Source organism: Bos grunniens, chromosome 7 (genome assembly GCF_055505025.1).
Source record: "Bos grunniens cultivar Pamir isolate PY7600 chromosome 7, Bosgru_T2T1.0, whole genome shotgun sequence".
In the NCBI taxonomy this organism is placed as follows: domain Eukaryota; kingdom Metazoa; phylum Chordata; class Mammalia; order Artiodactyla; family Bovidae; genus Bos; species Bos grunniens.
Window position 1 is genome coordinate 17,618,433 of NC_141171.1, and position 15,057 is coordinate 17,633,489.

Sequence of the window (15,057 nt, forward strand, 5' to 3'; positions counted from 1 at the left end):
GCCGCAGGGCAATTGAGTCCAAGCACCAGAAGTAGAGAGACCATGTACCACAACAGAGCCTCAACACAGCCAGATAAATAAATTAACTTGAAAAAAAAAAAAAAATCCTGAGGTGGTATTACCTAAAAAAAAATAAAAAAACTTGGCTACATTTAAAAATTAATTTGAATTTGTGTTGTTTTTAAGGGACGATTCAACTCAGCAGTGGGAAATAAGTTTCCCTTCTCACATTTATGGTTATTCTTGTTCAGTCTCTTTGGGTGGGCTTCCCCTTTCAATGTTGGTGGTCTGTGTCCTAGCCTGTTCCTGGGTCATCCAGACAGCATATAGATCAGGGGAGTGATGAACAATGACCTACAAGCCAATCTGGCCATCATTGCTTTTTTTAAAAAAAAAAAAACAAAACATTTTTTTAGGCTGTGCTGGTCTTTGTGGCTGCAAACAGGCTTTATCTAGCTGCAGTGGGTAGGGGTACTCTCCATGTGCAAGGGAAGGGCTTCTCATTGTGGTGGCTTCTCTAGTTGTAGAGCACGGGCTCTAGGGCATGCAGGCTGCATAGTTCCAGTGAATGGGCTCAGTAGTGGTGGCACACAGGCTTCATTTCCCTGCGGCATGTACGATCTCCTCTGACCTGGGATCAAACCCACGTCTCCTGCGTTTGTAGGTGGATTCTTAACCAATGGACCTTAAGGGTAGTCCCCATTGCCTGTTTGTGTGTGTGTGTGAATAAAAATTTCTTTGCAACACAGTCTCACCCATTAATTTACATATTGCCTAGGAATGCTTTTGCCCACCCTGATGACAGAGTTGAAATAGTTGCAACAGATCCTATCACGTTCAATGCCTTAAACATTTACTAACCACAGTTTACAGGAAGCGTTTGCTAATCCCTGATACAGATTAGCACTGTATGTTAGAAATTTAGTATGAGTCACATGTGTAATTTTAAATTTTCCAGTAACCACATTTCAGAACAGTAAAAAACAAAAAAGGGGGGGGGGATTATTTAAATTATATATTAACTCACTACCTGCAAAATATTTTCATTTCAACATGTAGTCATTCTAAAAATTATTAATAAGATATTTTAATTCCTTCATCTCTGACATCAAGACATTGAAATCCAGTATGGATATTACACTCACAGTCTAACCACACTTAAAGCTCTCAATAACAAAATGTGACCAATGGCTGCTGACTAGACAGGAAACATCTTGTCATTCCCATATTGTAAGATTATTTTTAAATTAATTTTTTGTTGAGATATAGTTGATTTACAATGTTATGTTAGTTTCTGCTGTATACCAAAGTAAATCAGCCATTGTTGTTCAGTCTCTAAGCCATGTCTGACTCTTTGCCAACCCATGGGCTGTAGCACACCAAGCTTCCCTATCCCTCACTATCTCCTGGAGTTTGCTCAAACTCATGTCCATTGAGTAGGTGATGCCATCCTACCATCTCATCCTTTGTCACCCGCTTCTCCTCTTGCCCTCAGTCTTTCCCAGCATCAGGGTCTTTTTCATAGACCTGCCATACATATACAAATATCCACACTCTTCCAGACTCTACTCCCAGAGATTATTTAATGTCTGACTTCCCTAGAAGATGGGAACTCCCTGAGGGCATGGGCTATTTTTGCCTCTATCATTATTTTATTTTCAATAAATATTTGCTCAAAATAATAAAAAATTAAAGTTAAAAAATAGAGGCACTCCAATGTTCATTGCAGCAATATTTACAATAGTCAAGGCATGGAAGCAATCTTTTTTTGTTGTTTGTTTGGGTTTGTTTTTTTTTTTTTTTTTAGTTTTTAAAAAATTTATTTATTTTAATTGGAGGCTAATTACTGTACAATATTGTAGTGGTTTTTGCCATACATTGACATGAATCAGCCATGGGTGTACATGTGTTCCCCATCCTAAACCCCCCTTCCACCTCCCTCCCCATCCCATCCCTCTGGGTCATCCCAGTGCACCAGCAGCCCTGAGTGCCCTGTCTCATGCATTGAACCTGGACTGGTGATCTATTTCACCTATGATAATATACATGTTTCAATGTTATTCTCTCAGATCATCCCACCCTCGCCTTCTCCCACAGAGTCCAAAAAACTGTTCTATACATCTGTGTCTCTTTTGCTGTCTTGCGTATAGGGTTATCATTACCATTTTTCTAAATTCCATATATATGCATTAGTATACTGTATTGGTGTTTTTCTTTCTGGCTTACTTCACTCTGTATAATAGGCTCCAGATTCATCCACCTCATTAGAACTGATTCAAATGTATTCTTTTAAATGGCTGAGTAATATTCCACTGTGTATATGTACCACAGCTTTCTTATCCATTCATCTGCTGATGGACATCTAGGTTGCTTCCATGTCCTGGCTATTATAAACAGTGCTGACGTGTTTCTTTCCATTCTGGTTTCCTCGGTGTGTGGCATGGAAGCAATCTAAATATCCATGGACAGGTGAATAGATAAAGAAGATATGATACATATAAACAATGGAATACTACTCAGCCATGAAAAATAATGAAATAATGCCATTTGCATCAACATGGATGGAGCTAGAGATTACCATACAAAGTGAAGTAAGTCAGACAGAGGAAATAAACCATGCTGCTGCTAAGTCGTTTTAGTCATGTCTGACTCTGTGCGACCCCATAGACAGCAGCCCACCAGGCTCCCCCGACCCTGGGATCCTCCAGGCAAGAACACTGGAGTGGGTTGCCATTTCCTTCTCCAATACGTGAAAGTGAAAAGTGAAAGTGAAGTCGCTCAGTCGAGTCCGACTCTCAGCGACCCCATGGACTGCAGCCTACCAGGCTCCTCTGTCCATGGGATTTTCCAGGCAAGAGTACCAGATTGGAGTGCCATTGCCTTCTCCAGAAATAAACCATAGGATGTCACTTATATGCAGAATTTTAAAAAATGATCCAAATGAACTTATTTACAAAACTGAAACAGGCTTGCAGACGTAGAGAATGAATTTATGGTAACTGCCGGCATCAGGGTGGGGATAGTCTGGGGAAAGGATACATAGGGGGAGTTTGGGATTGATAGGAACACACTGCCCTATTTGAAACAGATAACCAACAAAATATTGTTTTTGTTGTGCTCAGTCAAGTCTGACTCTTTGCTACTCCATGGACTATAGCCCCCCAGGCTCCTCTGTCCATGGGATTTCCCAGGCAAGAATACTGGAGGGGGTCACCACTTTCTCTTCCAGAGGATCTTCCTGACCCAGGGGTTGAACCTGCATCTCTGGCATCTCCTGCACTAACAGGCAGAGTCTTTACCACTAGTGCCACCTGGGAAGCCCAACCAATAAGGGCTTACTATAAAAATTTTGTTTAATTAAAAAAGGTCTAAAAATCAGTCAATCCGTAGGGAGGGTGGGAGGGAGGCTCAGGAGGGAGGGGATATATGAATACATATAGCTGATTCTGGAGAAGGAAATGGCAACCCACTCCAGTATTCTTGCCTGGGAAATCCCACTGACAAAGGAACCTGGTGGGCTATACAGTACATGGGGTCGCCAAGAGTCAGACATGACTAAGCGACTGAGCACACATATAGCTGATTCACTTTGTTGTAGAGCAGAAATGAACACAACATTGTAAAGCAAGTACACTCCAATTAGAAAACATTAAAAATTAAAAAATTTTAAAAAGCAATCAATCCATTAATATTTGTTGCTTGAATGCACCATAACCCTCCTCTTTGTTTCTCAGGAATGGGTTTGTACCTGTGGATTCAGATTCTTTGATTGTGGAACACCAAATCTTCATTTCATCCCCTTTTGCTTTCAACTTAAATGTCTCATTCTCTTTAGTGCATTCTTTGTCAATCACTTTGCTCTCGATATCTAAAAGGGAGAAAGGGAGAAGTGGCAGGAGTTCTCACAGAAAGTAGGATCTGAATTTGGTTTCTGGCCAAGAAAGGAATGCATCTTGTAAGCGAGGGAAAGAACAGAAAGAATGATGGGTCATGGGAAAGATCTTGAGGCCCTTGATTAATGGCAGGCAGATGGAGGCACCAAACAAATTCGAACCCAGTTGGAACTCTAGGAGTAAGCGTTCACATCTCAGGAGATGCTTCAGGGAAAAATGAACTTGCAGTGAATAAGGATGGAAGATAACAGTCATGAGCCTCTGACTATGTCAAAGTTAGACTGGTTTTCCAAAACCAAAGGAAATCTGGAGGGTCTGGGGCAAGCCCAGCAGAGTGGAAAAGGGTTCATGTTCTGCAGTCACAAACTAGGAGGCCCAGCTCTACCACTCACCTGCTGTGTAAACTTGACCAGTGACTTAACCTCTCTGAGTCTCAGATTTCTTACCTGTAACATGGCAATAATTACAGGACTTTTAATGAAAACTAGATAGGGAATGGAACCAGAGGTGTCCTTTTAAAATATAAGCTAGATGAGATTGTGTTTATTCTCAAACTTTTCAATCCCACTCCCTCCCATTACCTCAAGTAAAATTGTGACTCCCTACTCTGTGTTCAGTCACCTCCAACTCTTTGGGACCTCTTGGACTGTAGCCTGCCAGGCTCCTCCAACCATGGGATTTCCCAGGCAGGAACACTGGAGAGGATTGCCGTTTCCTCCTCCAGGGGTTCTTCCTGACCCAGGGATCAAACCCAGGTGCCCTGCATCTCCTGCATTGCAAGCGGATTCTTTACCACTAAGACATCAGGGAAGCCGGCGTTTGTCTACAAAATCTGCCTCTCTCTCTTCTGATCCCTTCTCCTCCAGATTTTACTGTGCTCCACTCCACTTTAGGGCTTCCCAGGCGGTTCAGTGGTAAAGAATCCACCTGACAATGCAGGAGACACAAGTTGGATGTGGTATATGAGAAAGCCATGGGGAATCACAATGTCAAAGTCACCCGCCTAAGTCAGCCCCCGGGGGCAACCTTGAAAGATATATCCTACCTAAGTGTTTCGTCTGAATAGTCTGACTGACATTCGCTGAGGGTTTCAGAAAAGCTGCCAACGTGGTGCTTTCCACGCTCTCCAGCAAGACTGTGGCCAGCGTCGAGGTCTCTTCTTTGGTGAAGTTGGACCACTTGGATGTTTTTTCAATCACAGAGTCAAGTCTCTTAGCCGTACTCTGCAAGGAAAGGTGTGTGTTTGCTCTTTCTCTCATCAGTGAAACAGCAGTTGTCCCCCGTCTCTCACCATGAGAATGGGTTGACAGTCTGGGATGATGAAGAATTTAAAAGGCCATTCACTAGGGACTTCCCTGGTGGTCCAGTGGTTAAGACTCGTCCATACAATGCAGGTGGCGTGGGTTCCATCCCTGGTTGGGGAGCTAAGATCCCACATGTCCCACATGCCACACATCCCTGGTTGAGGAGTTAAGATCCTACACATCATCCTACATTTTTTTTTTTTTTTTGCCCAAAAGACCCAAAACATAAAACAAGCAATATTGTAACAGATTCAATACAGACTTTAAAAAAAATCTTAAAAAAAAAGACATTTCCTCAGCCTCTTTTTCCTGATTCAAGAAGCCCTACTGGGGATGCAGCTTGGTGTGCAGTAAGTCAGCGCTTGTTGCCTCATAAATTACATGTACCCTTTTGACTCTGCAATTTCCCTTCCGGGAATTCCCTCCTTCAAGAAATACTTTAAAATTGTGCAAGGATCTTGTGTAATGATGTTCATCTCAGCATGGTTTTTGAGAGCAAAAATCTGGAAAGCCTGAATGTCCAAGCAATTGGTTAAATAAAACATGTGAAAATCAAATCATGGGATAGTGTGAAAGTGTTAATCACTCAGTCGTATCTGACTCTTTGTGACCCCATGGACTGTAGTCCGCCAGGCTTCTCTGTCCATGGGATTCTCCAGGCAAGAATACTGGAGTGGGTTGCCATGCCTTTCACCAGGGGATCTCCCATATACAGGGGAAGCCCCGTACGCAGTTGCTAATAAAAGAATGATATAGTATATCCATATACATTAACAAGCAGAAAGGTTCAAGAGCTATTTTTAAGTAAAGCAAAGTACAGAATCACATTTGTTGTTGTTTTTCACCTGGTTTTGACATTTTCTTCATTATATGAGATGTCACCACCAGGGAAATTTGCAAGTTTGCATAGGATTCTATGTCTATTTTTGCAATTTCCTGTGAGTCTACAATTATATGTCCTCTTAAAAAATTTTTATTTTATATTGAAGTATCATTGATGAATAATATTGTGTTAGTTTCAGGTGTACAGCAAAGTGATTCAGTGATACATGTACAAGTATCTATTCTTTTTCAAATTCTTTTCCCATTTAGGTTATTACAGAATATTGAGCAGAGTTTCCTGTGTTCTACAGGGAAAAGCCAGAAACTCTGGCTGTCTATTTTAAGCATAGCATTAGGTACATGTCAATTCCCTTAATCTATCTCTCTCCCCATCACCCCCATAACCATAAGTTAGTTCTTTAAGCCTATAAGTCTGTTACAGAACCATGTGTTATATTATTTCATTTTGCTTTTAAAACAGCAAGCATTTTAATTTAAACTTTCATATTTATTGTATTTATGTTTCTGGCACTAATTGAGATTTTAAAATAAATATAATTAGTACTTATTGTGAACCAAGTATTGATTATATATTATTTAATTTTATATATATTATATATTATTTTTATTTTATAAAATAATATATAGTTATTATACATATTATTCATTTAATAAAATAAATTATCTAATATATGTTATATATATTTATTATATAAAATATACATGAAGATTCATATATATAAATACATTTTATATATTATTTAATTTATAATTAAATTAATTATATTTAATTTACATATATTTAATATATATTATATTTTGTTATATATTATATGTATTATATATAATATAATATATATAAATAATATGTATATATTATGTGTATATAAATATTATATATTATTGTATATAATATATTTTATATATAATCTTATATACATAATATAATATATATTATATTATATATTTTATATTTTATTATATTTATATATTATCATATATATTATATATATTTATATTATATATTTTATAGTTATATATACTATATATTGTATATTATATATGTTATATATATAATATATTTTATATAATCTTATATGTATTATTATATATAATAAGATATATGAGATATCTTATATATAATATATAATATAATATATATACTATATACTATATATAATATATATATTATATATATAATTTTTGTATAGCATATATAAATATTATATATTATTATATATGATATATTTTAATATAATCCTATATATTATATATAATATAATATATATAACATATATAATATATAATATAATATATGTTTTTATATTATATATTTATATTTATACTTTATTATTTTTGTACATTATTTATTGTATATAATTACATATAATCATATATATTATATATGATTATTTATAATTATATATTATATATATTTTATATTTATATTTTATATAGTATATATTTTATATATAATCTTATATATTATACATTATTATATATTTTATATTTATATTATATATTTTATATATAATCTTATATATCTTATTATATATAAGATATATAAGATATATTGTATGTCTTATATGTAATATAAAATATATATAACATAATATAATATATAAGGTATATTGTATATCTTATATGTAATATATAATATATATAACATAATATAATATATATACTGTATAAACTATATAATATGTATTAAATATAATTATTATATTATATATGATATAATATTTATAGCATATATAAATATTATATCATATATAATATATTTTATATATAATCTTATATATTATATAATTTTATTATATATTATTTATTATTTATATTATTTAAATAATATTATAGATATTATTTAATTTTATGATAACTATGAAATAGAGGCTACTGTTAATACCACTTTGGATAGGAAAACATGAGTACATATCTTGTAGATAGTAGGACCAAAATTTGAACCTTGGGGCGTCTGACATCAGACGTTGGATTCTTAATCACTGCTATAAACCACTCAGTAGGGTCTGACCTCAGACGTTGGATTCTTAATCACTGCTATAAACCACTCAGTAGGTACTCAATAAATGATTCAATGTGTGTGTGTGTGTGTGTGTGTGTGTGTGTGTATGGTGTGGATCTGTTTTCCATGTATTCACAAAGTAAAAAAACATATGGAAAGATATACATCTAAATGTTAACATTTGGTTCTGTCTAAGGAACAGAGTTAAGGAAAGAATAGCAATAATTATATTAATATTAATGTTGATACTATTTCCTTGATTGTTGATTATTATCAATAAGTTGACTATAAAATGTGACCCCAACAAAAAAAATCTGAAAATAATTCACAACTTAAGAAATGAAGGGAAGAAATTAATTGAATCCAGTCCACTGGTGCAGGAAATTAACAGATATCTTAGCAGGGAAAACAATTTCTATCTACCCAACTTTGATAACAAGAAGATGAAAAGAACTTCAGTAAAAACTGAGTCAGAGTGAAACTTGACAGATGTTTGGCTGGGAAAAACAAGATGTACTGAGTTTTGTAACCATATCCGAAATGAAAGGCATGAATTTGGGGTCCTTCTCCACTGACGCAGCAGAAGAATCTCAACTACAATCATCCTGAAAAAGTGTGATTCTCAGTTCTGTAGCAGATGAAATATCATCAAAACTCCCTTTGACATTAAATTTCTTCATCTTAGCTAGAAAGTTTAGTTTATATCTTCAGAAAAGAAAAAATATCAGGCAGGCTAAAACTCCATAATGGTGAAACATGTGTGTTAATTTTAGGACATCTTTTAATCTTTGGCTTCATTTGGAAATCTGTTTCTTAATGGTTGGAACAATTTGATGTATTAGAGAGGCAAACCAACCAGATGATTTCATGCCAAAAAGCAATTAGACTTGTGATTTTTTTCTGAACAATTTAAGACAACAATTTTAAGATTGACATACTGCATTGCACATTTTAAAAATCTGAATTATTATATTCATATGTGTGGTTGATTGGATTTATAAATCCTTTAAGAGCATAGTAAGGGCTTCTCAGGTGGTAAAGAACCCGCCTGCCAATGCAGAAGACATAAGAGATGAGGGTTCCATCAGGAAGATCCCTTGGAGGAGGAAATGGTAACCTATTCCAGTATTCTTGCCTGGGGAATTCCATGGACAGAGGAATCTGGTGGGCTATACTCCAAAGGGTTGCAAAGAGCTGGACATGACTGAAGCAACTCGGCACACATGGATGTAAGGGTATAGTAACCTTGCCTTAGGTTTGTAAATCTTCATTCCGTACTTAAAATTTGGGGAGAAATGAGAAAACATGTAAACATGGTAGAAAATGTTTGCAGGAATTTAAATAAGTTTGTTGAAAGGGCTCATTGTTTATACAAATTTAATCTGAAAACTCCATGAATGAATATACACTTCATGAATAAATGTTATATTAATTAATTTAAAATTCACCAGAATACAAATGAAAGTGTTTTCTTATTTTCATTTAGATTTATCAATGAAATAACCACATCCATTAGTTTCAACTTTAAGACTTAATAGAAATTAATGTTTAATATCTGCAACTGTAGAGAACTATATTCAGTATCCTGTGATAAATCCATGATGGAAAAGAATATTTTTTAAATGTATATATGTGTGTAACTGAATCACTTTGCTGTATGACAGAAATTAACACAACATTGTAAATCAACTATATATCAATAAAAAGATCTGAATAAAATCTGCTACTATAATGATCTAGTCATTCCACTTCTAGGTATTTACCCTGGAGAAATGAAAATGCAGATTCACACACACACACACACACACACACACATAATGTTTATCGTAGCTCTATTGATAATCACCAAAAGTTGAGGTGGGGGTGGAGGAATGAAGAGATCTTGGTCAACTGGAAACAATTCAAATATCCTTCAAAGATGAGTGGATAAACCTTCTGTGGTCCACCCAGAAAATGGGATACTGCTGCTGCTGCTGCTAAGTCGCTTCAGTCGTGTCCGACTCTGTGCGACCCCACAGATGGCAGCCCACCAGGCTCCCCCGTCCCTGGGATTCTCCAGGCAAGAACACTGGAGTGGGTTGCCATTTCCTCGTCCAATGCATGAAAGTGAAAAGTCAAAGTGAAGTCGCTCAGCCGTGTCCGACTCCTACTCAGCCACAAAAAGGAGTGAAGCATTGACACATGCCGCAAAGTGGATGAAACTTGAAACCACAGTGCTTACTGAGAGAAGCTAGACTCTAAAGGCCACTCATTGTGTGATTCCATTTACAAAACATTCTTGAAAAGATAAAACTAAAATGACAGAGAATAGATCAGGAATTCACAGGCGCTAATCGTGAAGGGATTGAATACATGGCGATAAAGAGGAAACCCAAGGAACTTCTTCCGTGGTCCAGTGGTTAAGACTCTGCACTTCCACTGCTGGGGTGCAGGTTTGATCCTTGGTTGGGGAACTAGGATCCCACATGTCATGCAGCCAAAAAAAATTTTTTTTTAATTTTTTAAGTTAAAAAAAAAAAAAAAGGAAGGCCAGGGAGGCCAGGGAAGTTGTTGGGGGAGAGGGATGGAACAGTTCTATTGTCTAATTGTGGTGGTAATTACACAAACCTACTCAGGTAATAAACCCCACAAAACTGTACAGAAAAAAGGCAATTTTTCTGCATGTTAATTTTTCAAACCTTACTACTGGAGCAGATTAAACGTTAACTCACAACCCTTTTATGTTAAAGAGGATGTTCTGTACCCAAGGTATGCCCCCAAGATGTTCGAAACTCAAAACATGATTACAAAGACTTCAGTGTTACCTTCAGAGAGACGACAGTGGTTTTGTTTTCACAGACATTGTCCAGAACGCTGAGGGTGGCATTCATCAGTGCACAAAAGGAAACCTGTATCCAAGCGGGAAGAGCACCTGTGAGCATTGATCAAGCATGAAATGCACAAACTGGGCCACTGAACCCTCCACATGGGGTGGTCCTGAATTCCTGGTGTCACAAGGCTATAGTATTCTCAGGAAAATAAAAACTCACCTTTCAATCAGTATTGGAGTCACAGCACCTTTCTCTCCCATAAGAAAGGAAAGAAACCATCAACCAACAGCAAAACTATTGAGTGGGGTAAAAAGACAGAAGTTCCAATATTTTGGCCGACTCATTGGAAAAGACCCTGATGCTGGGAAAGATTGAGGGCAGGAGGTGAAGGGGGTGACAGAGGATGAGATGGTTGGGTGTCATCATTGACTCAATGGACATGAGCTTGAAGAAACTCCAGGAGATAGTGAAGGACAGGGAAGTGCAGAAACTGCATGCTGCAGTTCATAGAGTCGCAAAAAGTCTAACATAACTGAGTGATTGAACAACAAGAACAAAAACAGACAGAAAATGTGTGAAAAAAACAGTGGTCCAATTGGAATATGATTCAGCTATGAAAAGGACTGAAGCACTGATACTCCCTACAATGTGCTTGGGCCTTGAGAGCATGATGCACAGTGAGAGAAGCCAGACACAGAAGACCACATAGTGTGTGATTTCATTTATATGAAATATCCAGAATGAACAAGTCTATAGAGATAGAAATTAGATCACTGTTTTTGGGGGGTTGAGGACAGGAGGGAAGACAGAATAACTGCTAATGGGCATATAGGGTTTATTTTGGTGGTGGTGAAACAGCTTTGGAGATAGAAGTGGCGTTTTCACACCACTTGTGAGTGAGTGTACTAAATGCCTCTGAATTGTACACTTTAAAATGATCAATTTTATGTGTATTTCACAACTAAAAAAAAAAACAACTGTGGTCTGAAGTACATGGGAATTCCAAAGCTAATTTATACATTTATATTTAATATAGTGACATCAATTTCTGAAAATGCTTCTGGAGTCTTTACTCACTAGAATGACTTCATTAGAAAATCAAGATATCCAAATTCCTCTTTGCCTGGCTTGAAGGCTGTGTATCATCCATTCCACATCACACAGATGCAGCAATACACCTCACAAAAAGTGAGACTCCAACACTCTTACTTGTTTGAGTAAATGAATTCCCAAGTTTTAGATAGGCAAATGTCCTTCCTTTCCAGCTTTTCCTGAAGATAGGTGTAAGCAAAAGTGATACTAGGTCACGTGCTTAAATAGAAGGACTGTGCCTTTCACTTGCCCTTCTCCCCTGCCCACCAACTGGAATGCAGATTTGATGGCAGGAGCTGCAGCAGCCATTTTGGACCACAATAAGGGAGTCTTGTGTTGATGATGGAAGAGTATTATGGAGCCATCATGTCAGATCTCAGCAGCTTACATTCAGATTGCTACAAAGAGAGAAATAAACATCTATCTGGTCTAGGCCACGATTATTTTTGTCTTTGTAAAAGCTGCAGGACAACATCCTACCTAAGTGCCTTCTGGGAGAAACCTCGAAAACTAGGAACCTTCAAAAATACTTACATATTTAGGCTCCACCGGTGCTCCCGCATGGCATAACTGGACCTGCATGTTGCTGGGTATCACATCATCTTTACACTTGAAGGGAATCCCTCCGAAGAAAACAAAAGCAACCAAGTCAAACAACCCCAGCAAATCTGCGTTCATCATCCCCTGCTTGAAATCCATCCATTGCCATGTTATACAATGCAACCGTGAAAATGAACCAACTATAGCTACACACTACAGCAGTGATTCTGAGAAGCATGATAGCAAGTGAAGAAAGCAAGTCAGAAAAAACTATACATAATACAATACCACTTTTATAAAGCTCCAAAGCAAACCATACTAAACAAGGAATGTTTAGAGGGGGAATATTTTAAGTTCAGGAATTACAAACAAAGTTCCGAGTGGGCCTCTCTTCAGAGGACTCAGGGATATGCATTGGCATTGATTATGTTCTAGTTCTTATGTTGCTAAGGCCTTAAGATATACTCATTTTATTATTATACCCCTTTGCCTCCATATAAGTTATCTATACTTCTAACACATCAAATAGTCCATAACTTAAAATTTTTTAAACCTTTCAAAGTTCCCCATGGTTCTCAGCAAAAAGACTACAAAATTCTTTACACAGCACACAAGTCCTGTAAAAGCTGACCTCTGCCCACATCCTCAGATGACATAAATGCCATTTCCCATGCCCTCCTCACTTTGCATTAGCCTCAGGGCCTTTGCACATGCTATCATTTGGAGCACTATGATCTCTACTCTTCATCTAGATAATCCACACTCTTCCTTCAAATTTCTGTTTAAATGACACTTCACAGAGCATATTAAATATCCCACTACACAATGCACAACAAAGTACACTGCAATTCTTCAATTATCACACTCATTGTGGCTATTAAATAATTATGCATGTGCTCCCTTCCCTAGACTATAAGCTCCATGAGGGTAGCTACCATGTCCATCATATCCAGGATTAAATCCTCAGGACCTAGTGCAGGGGACTGTTGAATTCATTAATTAGCAGATGCTCCAAAAATAATTTATCAAATGAGTGATTAATGAATGAACAAGTGAACAGAAAATAAGAGAATATGTAGATAAAGTTAAAAAAAAAAAGAGGAGAATCCAGAGAATGAGAAAAAGTGAAAATTCTACAAAGCAAGACACAGATTCCATTGCCAAGACAGGTAAGGAGATGATTACTTTGGCAGCTGAAGTTGCCATGTTCCCAGGAGCCTTCTGGATTGGGATGAAAGCCTACAATGCAGCCACAGCTGTAGGAGCCCAGGGTGTTGGTGCAGACAGAATTTGGGCCACATCGTGAGGGATCCTGAAGGCACTCGTCAATATCTGCAAAAAACTCAAAGATATCAAACAGTGCAGAGGAGTAAGGAGGTTCTTCTTTCCAAGGAGGTCCAGCAAACTTCCTACACCCCTATGCAGTCTGCCTTTTGATCTATGGAGTTGAGTTTGTCCATTGCTTGGTGCAAAGCCAGGGTGGCAGGTGCAAAAATAGCTCCCAGGGGTGTTGGTGCATGTCCCATTGAAAAGGCACCTGTCAAGGCACTCATCAACACCTGCAGGGTAGAGACCAGGCATGATGCAGATGGGTCACCAAGCCAACAAAAATCACACTTCCCCTTTTAAAGCAGAGGGTGCACATGTGCTCAGTTGCTTCAGTCGTGTTCGACTGTTTACGACCCTGTGGACTGTAGCCCACCAGGCTTCTCTGTCCATGGGATTCTCTAAGGGAGAATGCTGGAGTGGGTTGCCGTGTTCTCCTCCAGGGAATCTTCCCCACCCAGGAATGGAACCCACGTCACTTGCACCTTCTGCATTGCAGGCAGATTCTTTACCACTGAGCCACCAGGGAAGCCCCTCAAAGCAAAGAGTTCTTGCTAAAACATAACAGCCCAATAAGGGACTACATTTCCCAGAATCCTCTGCAGCTAGATGGGATCATATGACTAGCTTCCATTTATGGGATGTGAAGGAGTATGACATGTAACTTCTGGGCCAAGGGATTAAGAAGTTGCTATAACTTTTCTCTTTTTCCCCACCACTGACTGTAACCAGGAATTTCTTTTAAAAATCTTTTGGCCATGCCCACATGGCCTAAGTGGAACGTTAGTCCCCTAACCAAGGATGGAACTTGCACCCCTTACATTGGGAGCATGGAGTCTTAACCACTGGACCACCAGAGAAGTCCCTGGAACCAGGAATTCTAATGTCTTAAGGGATAGAAGAACCAAGAGATACAAAGAAACTGGTTCCCTATATTACTCCATGGAGGAAAGTTGCCCCTCAGCCAAGAATATCCGTATTGGATTGGTGTGAAGGTAAGAAATCTCTATTTTGTTGATCTAGTTCTCAACTGAGGGACCTTCAGCAATGTCTGGAGAAATTTTTAGTGGTCACTTGGATCCAATGGGTAGAGACCAAAGACCCTGACAAATATCCTATAAGGCACAGGTCAGCATCCCTGACACACAACAAAGAGCTATCCAGCCCCTAAAGTCAATAGTACCAAAGTTGAGGAACCCTGGCCATCTAACCAATGTCCCTCTGAGGGTTTCTGAGCCAGCTGCCAT

The 15,057-nt window shown here is 37.7% G+C and overlaps 1 protein-coding gene across 13 annotated transcripts in view; it reads right to left on the reverse strand.

Moving 5' to 3' along the window:
- The window catches only part of LOC147368706 (uncharacterized), an 85,241-nt gene that overhangs the window by 17,002 nt on the left and 53,182 nt on the right, over positions 1 to 15,057 (reverse strand). For 12 of the 13 annotated variants that reach the window (XM_086409752.1, XM_086409750.1, XM_086409744.1 and 9 more), the window contains 5 exons: positions 13,670 to 13,816; positions 12,479 to 12,567; positions 10,847 to 10,930; positions 4,939 to 5,116; positions 3,749 to 3,868 (listed from right to left, as the gene is read on the reverse strand). In XM_086409752.1, the coding sequence (XP_086265878.1) occupies positions 3,749 to 3,868; positions 4,939 to 5,116; positions 10,847 to 10,930; positions 12,479 to 12,567; positions 13,670 to 13,816 (618 nt within the window). The remainder of the gene's footprint in view (positions 1 to 3,748; positions 3,869 to 4,938; positions 5,117 to 10,846; positions 10,931 to 12,478; positions 12,568 to 13,669; positions 13,817 to 15,057) is intronic. The other variant, XM_086409753.1, reaches the window with a different exon arrangement.